General features: G+C 46.5%; 2 protein-coding genes across 3 annotated transcripts in view; one reads left to right on the forward strand and one right to left on the reverse strand.

Annotated features, from left to right (window-relative positions):
- The window catches only part of FHIT (fragile histidine triad diadenosine triphosphatase), a 34,671-nt gene that overhangs the window by 5,522 nt on the left and 13,730 nt on the right, over positions 1-15,419 (reverse strand). The gene's annotated exons all lie outside the window — the stretch shown is intronic.
- SLC25A17 (solute carrier family 25 member 17) overlaps positions 1-15,419 on the forward strand; it is a 39,392-nt gene that overhangs the window by 761 nt on the left and 23,212 nt on the right. Inside the window, exons 1-2 of one of the 2 annotated variants that reach the window (XM_066596186.1) lie at positions 3,579-3,672; positions 3,763-3,823. In XM_066596186.1, coding sequence (XP_066452283.1) covers positions 3,778-3,823 — 46 coding nt within the window. In that variant the 5' untranslated portion in view covers positions 3,579-3,672; positions 3,763-3,777. Of the gene's footprint in view, positions 1-3,578; positions 3,673-3,762; positions 3,824-15,419 lie in introns of those variants that run through there. The other variant, XM_066596185.1, reaches the window with a different exon arrangement.

Consider the following 15,419-nt stretch of genomic DNA (forward strand, 5'->3'; position numbering starts at 1 on the left):
TCTTCTCTTACGTTCCGTGTTGTAGTTTTTGGAGTACTTTGGGATGGCAGTTTTCTAGAAGGGGGGGGTAGTTAGTTTTCACAGTGTGCAACTTGAGCGTTTAACCCCTTCATGTCTGCAATACCACCCATGTGGGTTTTATATCTGCACATGCTATCAGACTGACTTCTGACAGCCTGCTCTAAGGCTGGGTTCACACAGGGCGGATTTGCAGCGGCCCGCTAATCTCGGGACGGCCAATCCGCTGCAGTAAGTCAGGCTGGAACCGCGGCTGCGGCGACCGCAGCCGCAGCTTCAGAAGATGCAGCATGTTTATTTATCTTTTCTTTCCGCCGCGGCCGCGCTCCTCTATGGTGGAAGAGCGAGCGGCCGGGCCGCTTCAAAGTCGCCGCACGTTTTTCCGCGGCGGTTCTCCCGGCGGAAATCTCGCGTTTTTTGCTGCTGCCAAACCGCGGGATTTCCGGCGGGAATACGCCCAGTGTGAACCCAGCCTAACAGCAGGAAAGGGGAAATCTCAGATCCTGGCAGATTAACCCCTTATCAATAGAAACCACAGCAAGTAGACAACTGACGGGGAGGGACTCTTGTCGGCCATCGGCACCCCGCAGTGTAATCACAAGATACCCATGGGTTCCCATGACCGTCAGAATCCTGACAGAGGCCTTCATGTTTGTCCTAAAACAAAGCCTATTAGTCCCCGCCTTCCACAGAGTCTGATCGGCATAGTACAATGCACTACATAAGTAATGCAGTGTACTATCCAAACAATTGTATATTAAAAGCCTCCTCTAGGCCAGGCTCCTCATACAAATGGATTTGAAATGCGGGCATTGAAAGGCATGTATTTTTGAATTTTCGTTCACACTCGCGGGTGCAAATACAGCATCTGTGAGCCGAAGAAAAATTGCAGCATGTTCTGTTTTAGTGTGGATTCTGCACGGACGGCCTGCATTGAACTCAATGGATGCATGTGTTCTGTTGCGCACACGCAGTAATAATGATCTTTATTTGTATAGCGCCAACTTATTCCGCAGCGCTTAAACATTTTTCGCATTCACACTGAACGATTATCACTCAAATTCATTAGTTTGAACGAATTTTGAGCAATAATTGTTAAGTGCAAATGGGCCCTAAGGCTCTATTCCCACGGGCACATATACGCTGTGTATTCACGCCCGGGTGCATATACGGTACCCATGTGACGCATTAGTTTCCAATGCAGCTGTTCACATGGGCGAATATACGGCACGTAAATACACCGGAAGCGCGAAAAATAGAACATATACGCGGCCGGCGCATATACACTCAGCCAAAACATATTTTTTTGCTAAAAGCGACGCTCATGGTCGTGTGGGCGAGAAAACGCTGGCCGCGATCGTGTAAAAACGCCCATTCAGATGCTTATACGGAGCAGGCATGAAAACATAAAAATGCCTTCGCCGTATATCCACTCGTCTGAAAGAGCCCCAAGTCAGTGAAGCTGGATTGATAGTTTGATTTTCAGATGTTCTCTCTCCTTCACTTTTTATCTGCTAATTTATGGTCATAAATTAGCTAAAGAAATTAGTGAGAAGAGAGAACATTGTAACATAGTAACATAGTATGCAAGGGCTCAGTCACACGGGCGTTTTTTTGCCCGATTTGCAGATGCGCTTGCGATCTGCAGATATATAGACCCAATGCATAGCACGTGCACGTTCAGACGGCCCCGGCCCAGCACATGTACGCTGAGGCCGCAGTGCCGTTGGACGGGGAGAGACAGCTTAGATCTGCTAAGCTGTCTCCCCCATCCTTCCCCTTGTCAGCTCACCTCCTTTCTCCTCCCCTCCGGCTGTTTGCAATGGGGGGAGTGGGACGGGGGCGGAGCTAAATGCCCGCCCCTTGTCCCCAGCCAGAATTGGGAGCTTAGCTCCGCCCCCACCCTTCCCCCTCCCATTGCAAACAGCCGGAGAGGAGGCGAGAAGGGGGAGGGAGTTTAGCAGTCACGCTGCTTAACTCCCTTCTCCTGCCGCTGGCATTGGCTCCCATAGGAGTCTGTGCAGCGGCCGACGTATTCCAGGCACAAAGATAGGTCCAAGACTATCTTACCGGTCTGGCACTATATTGGCCGGCCAGGCGCTTTAATACCGCGGAAATACGCCTGTGTGATCTGATGCATTGGAATCCAATGCATTAGATTGTAGCGTATATCGGCTGACCGTGAAAACGGCGGCCGATATACTCTTGTGTGAATAAGCCCTTAAGTCCAGCTTCACTGGCAGATCTCCCATTCAGACATTGCATTTAATTGAATTAATTGCTCAATTTGCGCAAAAGGTGTTCATAGCCTTAAAGAGGTTATGTCATTAAAAACAATAATTCTATACTTACCAATTCCTCCACCGTCAGTCTCCTTACCACATCTTCTCCTCGCTGAGCTTCTGCAGTTCCCCGGGTCAGCACACTGCATGCTGGCCATCTTGTTATGAAGCTGGCATTCCTTATATTCCTTCCGGCTGGGTCAGTGAAGGTCAGGTCCCTGTCCTGTAGCATTCACTGGCAAGAAAGAAATGCTGATCTATTGCCGAGACAGCCCCTGCTGGCCTGTGATGTAACGTACATTGGCTGCCAGGAAGAAGACTGCTAGCAATGTAGGTAACCTCACAGGAAGGAGAGGAATCAGTCAACTGGGCATATATGTTTTTTCAGCCCCACTTCAGTAGCATGGAGCAATTCCAGCAACCCCATTGGTTATTGGGTATATACCGCCCTTTTGGTAAATCTGCGGTGCACTATGCGTCTTATAAGTGTGAACAAAACTTTTCAACAGAAAGGTAGTCAACAACATTTCTGCAGTCTTGAATATGCTCTCAGAGATAATATCGCCTCCATCAGATCCTCCTAAAGTCCTATGAAAAGAAATATCCAACAAGTTCTGCATTGAATTAATTATACCATGTTTATAATATATATATTATACACTCACACACATACACGCACATATACACGCACAATATATATGTACACATATATTTCTTTTTTTAGTTTCAGTCGGTACACTTCTATTGACTTCAACCAAAATGGGACCGTCACTCAGACTTCACAACCCTGCAAATAAAGGTGCATTTACACACACAGATGATCGCTCAAAATTTGTCAGACACTGACAGTTTTGAGCGATCATTTTGCATAGGTATTAATGGGCTAAATCAGCCCTTCAGTACTTAATTGCATGTATTTAGAGAACAGAGCGGGATCTGTTCTCTAAATATATTGCTATTGTTCTCCAGTGGTACAGCAGCTGTTAACAGCTGTTAAAGAATGTTATCAGCGCTGCCCGCGGAGAACACAGCGTGCGGTCCGTCTTATCGTCCTGAGAGACGAGGATTTCATGTGGACCTGAAGTCAGCGATGGACGAAAAGTGCACAATGGGCACACATTTACACACAACGATGATCGCTCAAAAGATGGCTTTTGAGCGATGATCGTTGTGTGTTAAAGGGCCTTAACACAATCAGCTTACAAAGATTTTGTTGTCTAAGCAATCATTTCTGTCTCCACTTTGTGATCTCCTTCTCTTGGGATGGAAGCCGACACATTGTGTTCTAAACAGTCACACAAGCAGCAAGATGACATGAAATACATGAGGAAGACATACAGTATACATAGCAAGCATAACGTGCTGACATCTGGTTAGTAGCCCTCTGGAATCATTTGTCCTGACCTAAGCTGGACTTGTACTTTATATAATTGACTTATCATTTGTCTAATTCCTTCCGCAGGGAAGCGTGACGGCGATGTCCCTCTTCTATCCATTGGACACTGCGCGTCTCAGACTGCAAGGTAATATATCAAGGGCAGTTTATTAGGACAGTAAGATATTGTTTGGGGTTTGTCAAGTGCCTGGCTTTTTCTGATCTGTGCTTCAAATCCAACATACAAGGTGTTGCATCACTAACAATGATAGTTCAGCTGGAGAGCCGTCCTATTATATCCTTCACCACAGCTATTTCAGCAGAACGCGGCGCCCCCTGCAGGTCCTACTACAAGGCTGCAGTGACGCCACACAGAACACAGCTATTGCTGTTTGTATAAGGCCTCATGTCCACGGGGAAAATCAGATCCGCTGCAGATTCTCAATGGAGAATCTGCAGCGGGTCCCTCCTGCCCCGCGGACATGAGCGCCGAAAATAGCAATTTAAAAGCATTTACCTATCCGTAGCGGGCGGGGACGCTCTGCTCTTCCTCACGGCCGGATCTTCATTTTGGTCCGGCGGATGAATTCCTGACGCCGGCGGCACGTCGTCGACGTGCCGCGCGCATGCGCCGGGCACATCCGCCGAGCCGAAGCAAGGGAGATGCGGCCGTGAGGAAGAGAAGAGCTTCCCGGCCCGCTGCGGGTGAGTAAATGCTTTAAATTCCTATTTTAGGTCTCCCGCGGATCCGGACGGCTTCCATAGGCTTCAATAGAAGCCTGCGGGAGCCGTCCCCGCGGGAGACCCGCATGAAAATGGAGCATGGTCCAGATTTTTTCATGCTCCATTTTTTTAAAAATCACTTTTATTGACGATCCGCGGGTATTTATGTACCCGCGGGTGGTCAATGCATCCCTATGGGGTGCGGATCCGCGTGCAGGTAATCCGCTGCGGATCCTAAATCATATTTTCCCCGTGGACATGAGCCCTAAGGCCCTACAGTCACTCGGACATGCAAGACTCAGGCTAAGGACACCTAGTCGAGCTGGCCACAAGCGCCAAACTCTGGAAAAGGGATAACTTGCTGATTGGTGGGGGTCTCACTGCTCATGCCCCCGCCGATCTCGAGAATGGTGGTCCTGCCTCTCAGTCCTGCTCACTGCAGGGTATTTCACCCCCGCTCCCACAGTGAGAAGGAGAGGGAATAGAGCGCTGGTCACGTAAAGCATTGGCTCTCCATTCACCTTCGATGGGGCTGCGGAGATATCAGAGCGGCATCTGATCGAGTATTTCCGTCAGCCACTTTGAAATGAATGTGTAGGTCAGGAAAAAAACACTGATATAGGCCGCCTGCAGACGGGCGGAAATTCCGTGGCGGGATTCCCCGCAGAATTTCCGCCCGTACACGCCTGCATAGGATTGCATTACATTACGCAATCCTATGCAGACGGCCGCGGTTTGTCTGCGCGAAATCACGCGCAGCAAACAAACTGCTCACCAGACGCCGGCTCCGCTCTGCGCATGCGCTGGCTGCCCGGCAGCGGATGAGTCCGCGGTGCTCTCTGCAGGCGCTCGGGTCGGGTCCCGCTGCGAGAATTCTCGCAGCCGGATCCGACCTGGCCATCTGCAGGCGGCCATATTGGCGCAACCTTTTAGACACGTGTGCACTTGTTTGTGCTTTTAAAGGAGTATATCTTTGATTTTTTTAAAAACGGCATTTTTTAAATTAAATAAACATATACCCATTTAAAAACACAAACAAGTGCACACGTGTCTAAAAGGTTGCGCCAACATATCAGTGTTTTTTTCCTGACCTACACATTGTATCACCTGCCATCCCTAACGGGTTGCACAGTCACTGTTTTGTTAGCACCTCAAACTCCATGCACACAACCCCAAAAAAGGAATTACTTATAGAAAATTATACTTGACTATTCTTTGCACTGGATCCTCATCAAAGTAGCTCTACCTCCTGCTATCCTTTTCACCATTAGGCCCAATGTCCACAGGCAAAAAAGAATTAGTAAATCTATGCACGTCTCGTACACACGTGATCCGCACCCATTGGGAATCATTGGACACCCGCAGATAATTAAGTACCTGCGGATGTCATTTTACCATGGTGCGCTGATCGCACATGTGGGAAACCACCCGCAGCATGCCCAATTTATGCGATTTTTCTGCATGGATGGCTCCCGCAGCTTGCATTGAAGGCAATGGAAGCCGTACGGTCCCACAGCACACCCGCAGCTGTTATTCTGCTGTGCCGCGAGAAAGCGGGAGTTTAAAAGAAACTATGTGAACGGCGCATGCCCGCCGAGCACATCCGCTGGGCAGAAGAAACAAGATCCGTCTCCGACAGAGGGGAGACCCGCAGCGTCCGGGCAGGTGAGTATAATCTACTTCTTGGCCTCATGTCTGCGGACCAGGAGGGACCTGCTGCGGGATTCTGTGCGGGGAATGTCCTGAATTTCCCCGTGGACATGAGGCCTTATCATTCACACTTTGAAATGAATGGAGTGCTTGCCACACATGCTGAAGTCCCTACAGGGGAGAAGCGACCCCCACAGAATCAAGCAGAACTGGATATGAGAGTCCTGCTCTGGAGTTCAGTAGGGGTCTCAGCAATGAGGTCCCCACCGATCAGCTAGTTATACCCTATCCTATTGATACGGGATAACTTACAATCTTGCTACTACTCCTTTAATTGTACACTGATAGAGAGATATTCCCTGAATCAGGCTGACGTGGTAATAATTTCATCTTACTTAAGTGACGAAGAACTGAAATAAATGTCACTAAACTATAAAATGGTAAATGCCAGGTTCCAGGATTCAGAAGGAAATCATCTACACTTTCTAAAATAAAATAATTTATAGATGTAAATCAAAGCTACACATATTATACGCGAAGCAGAACTGTATAGCAGGGCTGGGGGGGGGGCGCCTAAGGAGGGATTTTTATCTGATGACAACTCAGGGGCCTCCTGCAGTGACAGGAAGTAGGCGGCACATTGTCTGCTGTGAGTAACTTGGGCCCTCCAGGCTTATGGGCCTCGCAATTGCAACCCTTATTACTATGCTATTGCTCAAGGAGGGTGCTGCAACCTGTCTGGATGCCCTGGGCAGTTACTCAGTTTGCCCCGCTAACGCTGGTCCTGGGAGGGAGATAAGCAAAGACACACAGACTTTCTGTTAGAGCTAATGGTGAGTTTACAGTTAGTTATTAACATCTATACTGTTCAGTACTTCTCTAGTCTCTTTTCCAATGGTGTTATTTCTCCGTGCGTGTGCTGCAAAGAGGGAACAGAATCTGCTGCCTTCTCTGTTCACAGTGTATATACCGTAACAGCAGGCTCTGCCCACCGGGTAAGAGAGAACTGAACAGTACAAATGCAGCCTGCAGAGGGGGAAAGTGGTCATAAATGCAGAATTCATTCAATGGTCAGAAATAGTCTTCTTCCTCATGTACAAAAGTTATCTGAAAAGTCAGGCATGCTGTAAGTCACGGATGTCAGACATCCGGCCTGCCGCTCATTTTATGTGGCCTAATAAAGGGGTTATCCAGGTAGTTGCTCTTGTAATTATGAGTGTTGGCCACTGCACAGGGATTGGAGCAGCAGCTTCTGCTTTGATTCTGAAATATTGAGCAGGGGCTGCCTCTACTCACCCTTCCTGCAGCCCCGTCCGGCAACGTAGTGCAGAGTCTGTGACCACTGATGTCTGTGCCGAGGTAAGAGGTTAGCGGACACAGGCTCAGCAGTTGCTGCCACCGGCAGCCTGGGGCTGAAGGCGGGGTGAGAATAGGGGCAGGGGATGCTATTGGCCTCTGGCCAATCAGCCTCAATGAGACTACTGGGGATCACTGTTACTACTGGGACTACTATGGGGGGTTACTGTTACTACTGGGGCCGCTGTGGGGGTCACTATCACTACTGGAGCCATTACGAGGGTCACTGCTACTACTTGGACCACTATGGGCGTCACTGTTACTGCTGGGACCACTAATGGGGTTCACTGTTACTACTGGTGCCACCTTGGGGATCAGTGTTAAGATAGGGGCTACTATGGCGGTTAGTATCACTATGGGGGTCATTATTACTACTGGGGCTACTACGTGGTGAGAAGGGGGGTTCACAATGAGGTCTTGTTCACAGGTTGTAAGTGTATTTCAGTCATAAAAATACACCCGCATTTTTCAGTCGCTCCGGCAAGTGTTACTGTGCCCAGCTACACTGCGTATTTGCAAACACAAACACATTTAAAGGGTGCGTAAATACACAGGTTTCCTGCATATTTTCTTCGTATTTGTCTCATGACTTCCCATGTCTCACTGTGTATACTCTGTGCTGACAGTGCCAGGCCTTGGGTGCCATGCCCACTTGTGCCTGTTTGACATCAGCTCAGTCCCTTACCCAAGCCGCATACAGTGTGAAAGAAGGGGCAAAGGGATTGTTAACATTACTTGAGCGGTGTACTGAGGGGGCACCAGAAATTTGAGGGTGCACAAGGGGTGCATGTTACTTTGAGATGGGAATCTTTACGTTCTCAAGTCACAGAGGGTCACTATCACTAGTACCGTACAGGGCACAAAGGGGGTACTTACTATGCGAGGTACTGAAAAGGGCATTGTGGGTAGTGGCAGGAAGTGGAGTGTGTGCAGAGACGAGTCATGGCTGGAAGAACTCTTAGGCCTCATGTCAACGGGCGGGTCGGATTCCGTGGGTGGGAGCTCACCACGGAATCCCATCCTGCTCGCGGCAATAGGACATTACTTACCCTTCCCGATCCTCTGCGTGGCTGTGCAGGTCTTCCATCTTCAGTCTTCTCCCCCGTGGATGTAGGTGGGCGCGTCGGCATGTGGGCGAACTCACCGGCCGTGGCACATGCGCAGTGGAAATTTTTTTTTTAAATCACATTCTTTCCCGCAGGATCCCCGGCACATCTGCAGTGACAGCTGCGGGTGTACTTCGGATCGGACGGCTTCCATTGACTTCAATGGAAACTGTCACTGCGGGATCCAGAAGGTCCACTAAACAAATCCGCATGCTTTTAATTAAGCTTCAGACGCCCATGTCTCCCTATGGGCGGCTTGAACTGCGGATTCCGCAATTCAAACCCACCCGTGGACATGAGCCCTTAATGGCTGTCTAGGTCCAGACAGAGAATAAAAGGGAAAGGGAACATCTGTTTTCAGAGAGGATGTCACCTGTGATCATTGTCACTGTATAGAACTGGTATCTGACTATTATTTGGCGACTGCATTATTATACTGTCATGTATAAGTCTGAACTACTATATCTACGCCCAAGGTGTGACATTTGTCTTGTTACTAGTAACCCCTGAACTTTACGGACAAGTAGCAGAGACACACAGATGCTTCTGACTAGCAGCCCTTCCTGCACACAAATTGCTGCCAAAGGATTTTTTTGGCAAAACTGGAAAGGTCCTTTACTGAAATCCCAAACTAAGACAAAAGTTAGTCATTTTAAATGTTTAACCCTTTCCAATCCACTGTCTGATGTCTTCATACATTCTGATTGAAGACTGTTCAGCTCCGATGTTGAAAGACGTCCTGCAGTGTATTCTTACTGTATATTACTGTCCGCTCTGTTGTCGGAGGCCTCTCCAGCATGTCCCATACCAGTACTGGCTCTAGCCAGCAGATGGCGCCATTGTATAATGGCAGAAAGAGAAAACCCCATAGGAAACCCTGAATCCAAAATTGGATTGCAAAGGGTTAATATATTAGCACATCCCTGCATATGTTATGTCTCCAACACCCTCCACTTTAAATACTCCCTAAAAACATATCATTTGTTAAGCAGGCCTTATCAAACACACTAATCAGTTTACCTGTCATCTACATTATTTCATCCAGCAGTATTCCCTCACAGACCCTTCATACCTGGGCATACCTAGATGCCGTCTGGTGATCGGTTCATGCAGCTTTATGTATACTACCCAATTAAGTTAAAGATGTCTGGACCATTGTATATAACAAACACTTTTGCCTTCTGTGTCCCCTCTTTTCATAGATTGCAAGTTCTATTGTCAGCGTGGCCCTCCCTCCTATAGTTTGTAATTTTATCAATAATAATATGTTTGATCTGTGATGCACATGTACGTCACAGACGCAGAGGTTGGGTATGAAGCAGTCTCATAAGCACACCCATCAGCGGCTGAACTTGCTGCAAACAGCCACAATTGGAGTTGGCTCCAATCGTGGCTGTTTAATAGCTTACTTGTGCTATGAATTCTAACTGCGGAATGTAAGCTGTCAGTAGGGCAGAGGATACCCCCCTCTGACTGACATTTGCCCCTCCCCCACCCTGTGATGTGATTTTTGGAGTGCGATGTTTGCCATGGATATAGCCCTGGGCCTAGTGAGGGCTCCCAGGACTGCGCAATATATATATATATATATATATATATATATATATATATAAAAAGGTGAAAGCCCTCACTGACTCGCTACTAATTCTCTAACATCCCAGTGTTGTACAAACATGAAATTTGGCAGGAGCATTCTTTAGGTCCTAAATAGGAAAAGTAAAGAGGTCACCTCTTGAAAATTCAATGATAATTGCAAAAGTAAGTGTACCTCTATGTCATGTACCTAATCTAATTCTCTAACTTCCTGATGTCGTACAAACTTGAAATTTGGCAGGAAAATTCTTTAGGTCCTAAATAGGAAAAGTAAAGTGGTCACAGCTCGATTATTCAATGCTAAGTGCAAAAGTAAGTGATGCCGTATGTTATGTAACTAATCGAATTCTCTGAAAATCACAAGGGCTGAGAAATCAAAAATGTTTCATTGTCACTGGAGAGATTCCTAAAATAAAACTTTTATTTCAATCCATAAAACAAGCAAACATAGAAAGGAATAAATAAGTAACATAACATAGTAACATGTTAGGCCGAATGAAGACAATGTCCATCTAGTTCAGCCTGTTTCAACCCCCTGGTTGATCTAAAAGAAGGCAAAAAAAACAAGAAGCAGAAGCCAATTAGCCCATTCGGGGGAAAAAATTCCTTCCCAACTGCATAATGGCAGTCAGAATAATCCCTGGATCAACCTTTGATACTTCCTACCTGAATGTAAGACCCTGATCAACAACCCCGCTGGTCACCTAATGTCTATATCCTGTAATATCATAGCGCTCTAGAAAAGTGGATATCCCCACCACCTTTTATCTAATCCTAGCAGCTGAATAATAACCAGATCCACAGGACCAGACAAGTGCACCTAACTGTGTGTATATTCTTAATTAAAATAAATCTCTAACTTGTGTTAAAAATATATTGCTAGGAATATTCTTTTTATGGTGTGTACAGGGTAGAAATTAAATACCAGGTTCCATATAGATACAGCTATAAAGTATGTGGGTATTTTAGTATAACATAATGACCCAACCATAAATTTTGTGCCCACCGGTGTTCTGGGCTGTTCTAGGAACCTATTACAACCATTTAATAAGAGTTCAGGTAGTAGCAGCACTGGTATACTAAATCCACCTTGGTAGTAAACGCTAGATCTGAATTTTAGTCCAAAAATGGAATGGACTAAGGCTATTAAAGTTTTCATGCCCAATCCAGATGAAGCATTTTTTTTGTAGTGTCTTGCCATTCGTGACAGAATCTCAGCAGTCTACCTCCTATCTACCGGCATAGCAACTTTCCCCTCCTTACCCCTGCCATGTTTGGGGTAAGATCAGCGGCCCGTCTTTTCTTTTCCCCGATAGGGCTTGAATGTAGGCTGTCGCTTGAAGGGTTGCGGGATCCTCCCCTGGTCTGGAAATCCTTGGGTTTTATCCGCTGCTTTCTTCAAGATCATGTCCAGATCGGCCCCAAAAATGTATGGCCCATAGAAGGGCATGTTGCATAATTTATTTTTGGATGTAGCATCCGCTTTCCAGGTTTTTAGCCAGATCGCTCGTCTGGCCATATTAGATAGTGCCGCATTTCTGGCTGAAAGTGATTGTCTTGGCGTAGGCATCGGCCAGAAAGGCTGCTGTCAACTTTAACAGAGGTATACATTCCTGGATCTCCTCCCTGGATGCCCTTTGCTTGACTTGATCGTCCAGTTCCCCCGACCAAAGGAACATAGATTTCGCTGCAATATTTGATTCTAGGTCATAGGCCAATGCTTGCCATGCACGCTTCATGAAGACATCGACTTTATTATCCATAGGATACTTTGGATGGGAGGAATCCTCGAAGGGAAGTGCCGTTTTCCTAGCCATCTTGGCTACCTGTGCATCCACCTTCGGTATACTCTCATACTCCTGTATGTCTGCACTTCCGAGAACCTAAGTCTCTCTTTATAGTCTCGGGGTAAATACAGATGTTTGTCAGCACAGATCCATTCATCGGCAATCACCTTCTTTAGAGTGCTGTTTACTGGAAAAACGATCCTATTTCTGGCCCTTAACCCACCAAATATGTCGTCTTGGACGGACCTTGACTCAACCGTATCCTCGATTTTCATGGTGTCCCTTACGGCTTTTAGAAGCTGGTCGAGATAACCTGAGGCGAAGAAGTACTTTTTACTATCATCGGTGGCCTCAGGCGGATGATCCAATAATTCGGCCTCTGAGAGCTCGACTAGCAACTGCTCAGAGTCCGAGCTTGTCAGCGGCGTATAACTGGGCCTTTTGGTGGATCTTCTCTCCGGCTGAGCCGATGGGAGACTAGAGATGGATGCCCGCACTTCCTCCCTAACTAGGGACCTTATGTCTTCCATGAATGCCGACTGCTTTTCCTTAAGGAAAAGCCATGCATTCTGGGCGTTGATATTTTTTATATGCATCCTCTAATTTTTTAAGGCACATAGAACATTTCCTATGTCTCTTTTTGGGATCCTGCTTAGATTTAACAGATTCCCTGTCCTGAAACGATACATGCATAGAGGTGCATAAATATACACACAATGCCCCAAACCAAACTTTGTACATATTTAAACCTATTTTGGTTTAAATGGAACATTCACGGTTTGTAGGGCCTCCATGTCGGTCTCTCTGCTAGTCATGCTAGGAAAGGACGCCAGACAAAGGGAGATGCACACTTTTGTGAAGGTGCTTCCTGCACAGTGGAGGCTGTCAGGGGTTTTGAACACTGCGGGCTTTTACTTCCTGGTTCCGCCGGCGTGTGATGGCATCATCCCGTGACGCGCCAAGCCACGCCCCCCCCTCCCTGCATCGAGTGCGCGTCTTGAGGGTGCCGCGCGCTGAATCCTACTGCCGGTAGGAGAGGGGTCTTAGGAGCCTGTGGCCCACCCGTCTCCCTAATGCCGCAGATGAAACCAGTAAGAGGGGAGGCGAAGCCTGTGGCCCGCCGCTCTCCCTGGGCCACGGATGAGGCAGGTAAGAGGGGAGGCGAAGCCTATGGTCCTGGTCCCCCCCCCTTCGATTTGTTCAGCTCCATGGAGAGAGCCCTCTTGCTTGTCCCTGTAGGGACAGGAAGCACTGAGGAACGGAAGTGGGTAGGAGCCTTTTCAAGCCTCTTGCTTCCTGTCCCTACGAGGTCAGAGGGCAACCTCCATGTACTGCCGTCATGATGATGCCGAGAAAAAGGGGCGTTACCTTTTTAAGGTTTAAAAGTGAGGAGAGTGGGAGGAGTGGCACATTCTGCAGAGGGACATGCAGTCTGAGGTGAAACTAACGCTTCTCTCTGTGTATACATATTTTATTCCTTAGTTCCTGTGAAGTAACCACTACTTCATAAAATTTTCTGTGCAAACAACAGGTAAACCAAATTAACTCTGGTTAAGCTGGGTATATCAGCAAGTGCATACATAAAATGCAAGCCCCGCACAGAAATAGAGCATGCTGCGGTTTGTTAACGCAATCCTATGCAGGCTTCCAGTGGCGGAAATCCCGTGGAATTTCCGCCCGTCTGCAGGCGGCCTAACCCTAATCCAACCCGAAGTTAAGCATAATATAAATTGAAAGCCTCTTAAAATGTGTTTTTTGTGTGTGTGTTTTTTTTAATGCTTTAACAGTAGCAAGAGATGCAGAAGTCTTCCTCTCTACTCGCACAAAGTAACAAGTGTCAGGAGAGCAGTGTTGACAGACTGAACTTTGTAACGCCAACAATATTTACGTAATATGTGTGATTGGTCATCACAGTGGCCACATGATTGGGGACCTATTGTACTGGTCTGCAGTCGCTGATATTAACCGGCTTGGAGGATACATGTTACGCAAAGCTTTTTCTGACCTGCAGCTGTTAGAAGGCCGTGTATCAGGAGTGCCCTGAGTATGCCACGCTTTTGTATCCCACAAAAAACACACAAACTTTAGGTAGGTGAAGTGTAGTCAGCAGTAAGCACTTTTGAACTACATTAGACCACTTATAGTCTGCGGGTATGAAAAAGCTATGTTGTAATGCAATGTTTTTTGTATTAAAGTGTATACACTTGACAGATGGCGAAAACGTGATGTGAACAGCCTGTTATATTGGTTTGGTCTAATTAGATAAAAAGGTTGAGAGAGAGATATACTAGATGGTGGGAGAGATCTCAGTATTGTCCCCTGATATATCTATACATAGTTATTAGAGAGCCCTCTTGTTACAGTCCTGGGTATACATAGATGGTGGGAGAGATCTCTGTACTTACCTCTGATACATCTATACATAGTTATAAGAGCGCCATCTTGTTACAGTCCTGGGTATAAATAGATGATGGGAGAGATCTCTGCATTGCCCTCTGATATATCTATACATAGTTATTAGAGCGCCACTTTGTTACAGTCCCGGGTATAATAGATGATGGGAGAGATCTCTTTACTTACCTCTGATATATCTATATATAGTTATTAGAGCGCCACCTTGTTACAGTCCTGGGTATAAATAGATGATTGGAAAGATCTCTGAACTGACCCTGATTATATTTTTACATAGTTATTAGAGCTCCCCATTGTTACAGTCCTGGGTATAAATAAATGATGGGAAAGATCTCTGTATTGCCACCTGATATATCTATACATAGTTTTTAGAGCGTCCCCTTGTTACAGTCCTGGGTATAATAGATAATGGCAGAGGTCTCTGTACTGTCCCCTGATATATCTATACATAGTTATTAGAGTGCCACTTTGTTACAGTCCCGGGTATAATAGATGATGGGAGAGATCTCTTTACTTACCTCTGATATATCTATATATAGTTATTAGAGCGCCACCTTGTTACAGTCCTGGGTATAAATAGATGATTGGAAAGATCTCTGAACTGACCCTGATTATATTTTTACATAGTTATTAGAGCTCCCCATTGTTACAGTCCTGGGTATAAATAAATGATGGGAAAGATCTCTGTATTGCCACCTGATATATCTATACATAGTTTTTAGAGCGTCCCCTTGTTACAGTCCTGGGTATAATAGATAATGGCAGAGGTCTCTGTACTGTCCCCTGATATATCTATACATAGTTATTAGAGTGCCCCCTTGTTACAGTCCTGGGTATAATTGATGATGGGAGAGATCTCTGTACTGACCCCTGATATATCTATACATGGTTATTGGAATGCCTACCAGGTTATTAATAAATATGTTAAAAAGAATACGGCTCAAAACCAACCGCTGTGATACCCCATTAGTAACAGTGACCCTTCTGGTACCACACTAGTAAAGGTGACCCTTCCAATACTGCCCCCTCTCCTACCCCACTAGTAACAGTGACCCCTCCAATACTGCCCCTGTGGTAGCCTACTAGTAACGGTGACCCAATCAGAGTATGTACTATT

The sequence above is a fragment of the Eleutherodactylus coqui genome, chromosome 3, assembly GCF_035609145.1.
Source record: "Eleutherodactylus coqui strain aEleCoq1 chromosome 3, aEleCoq1.hap1, whole genome shotgun sequence".
Taxonomy (NCBI): Eukaryota; Metazoa; Chordata; class Amphibia; order Anura; family Eleutherodactylidae; genus Eleutherodactylus; species Eleutherodactylus coqui.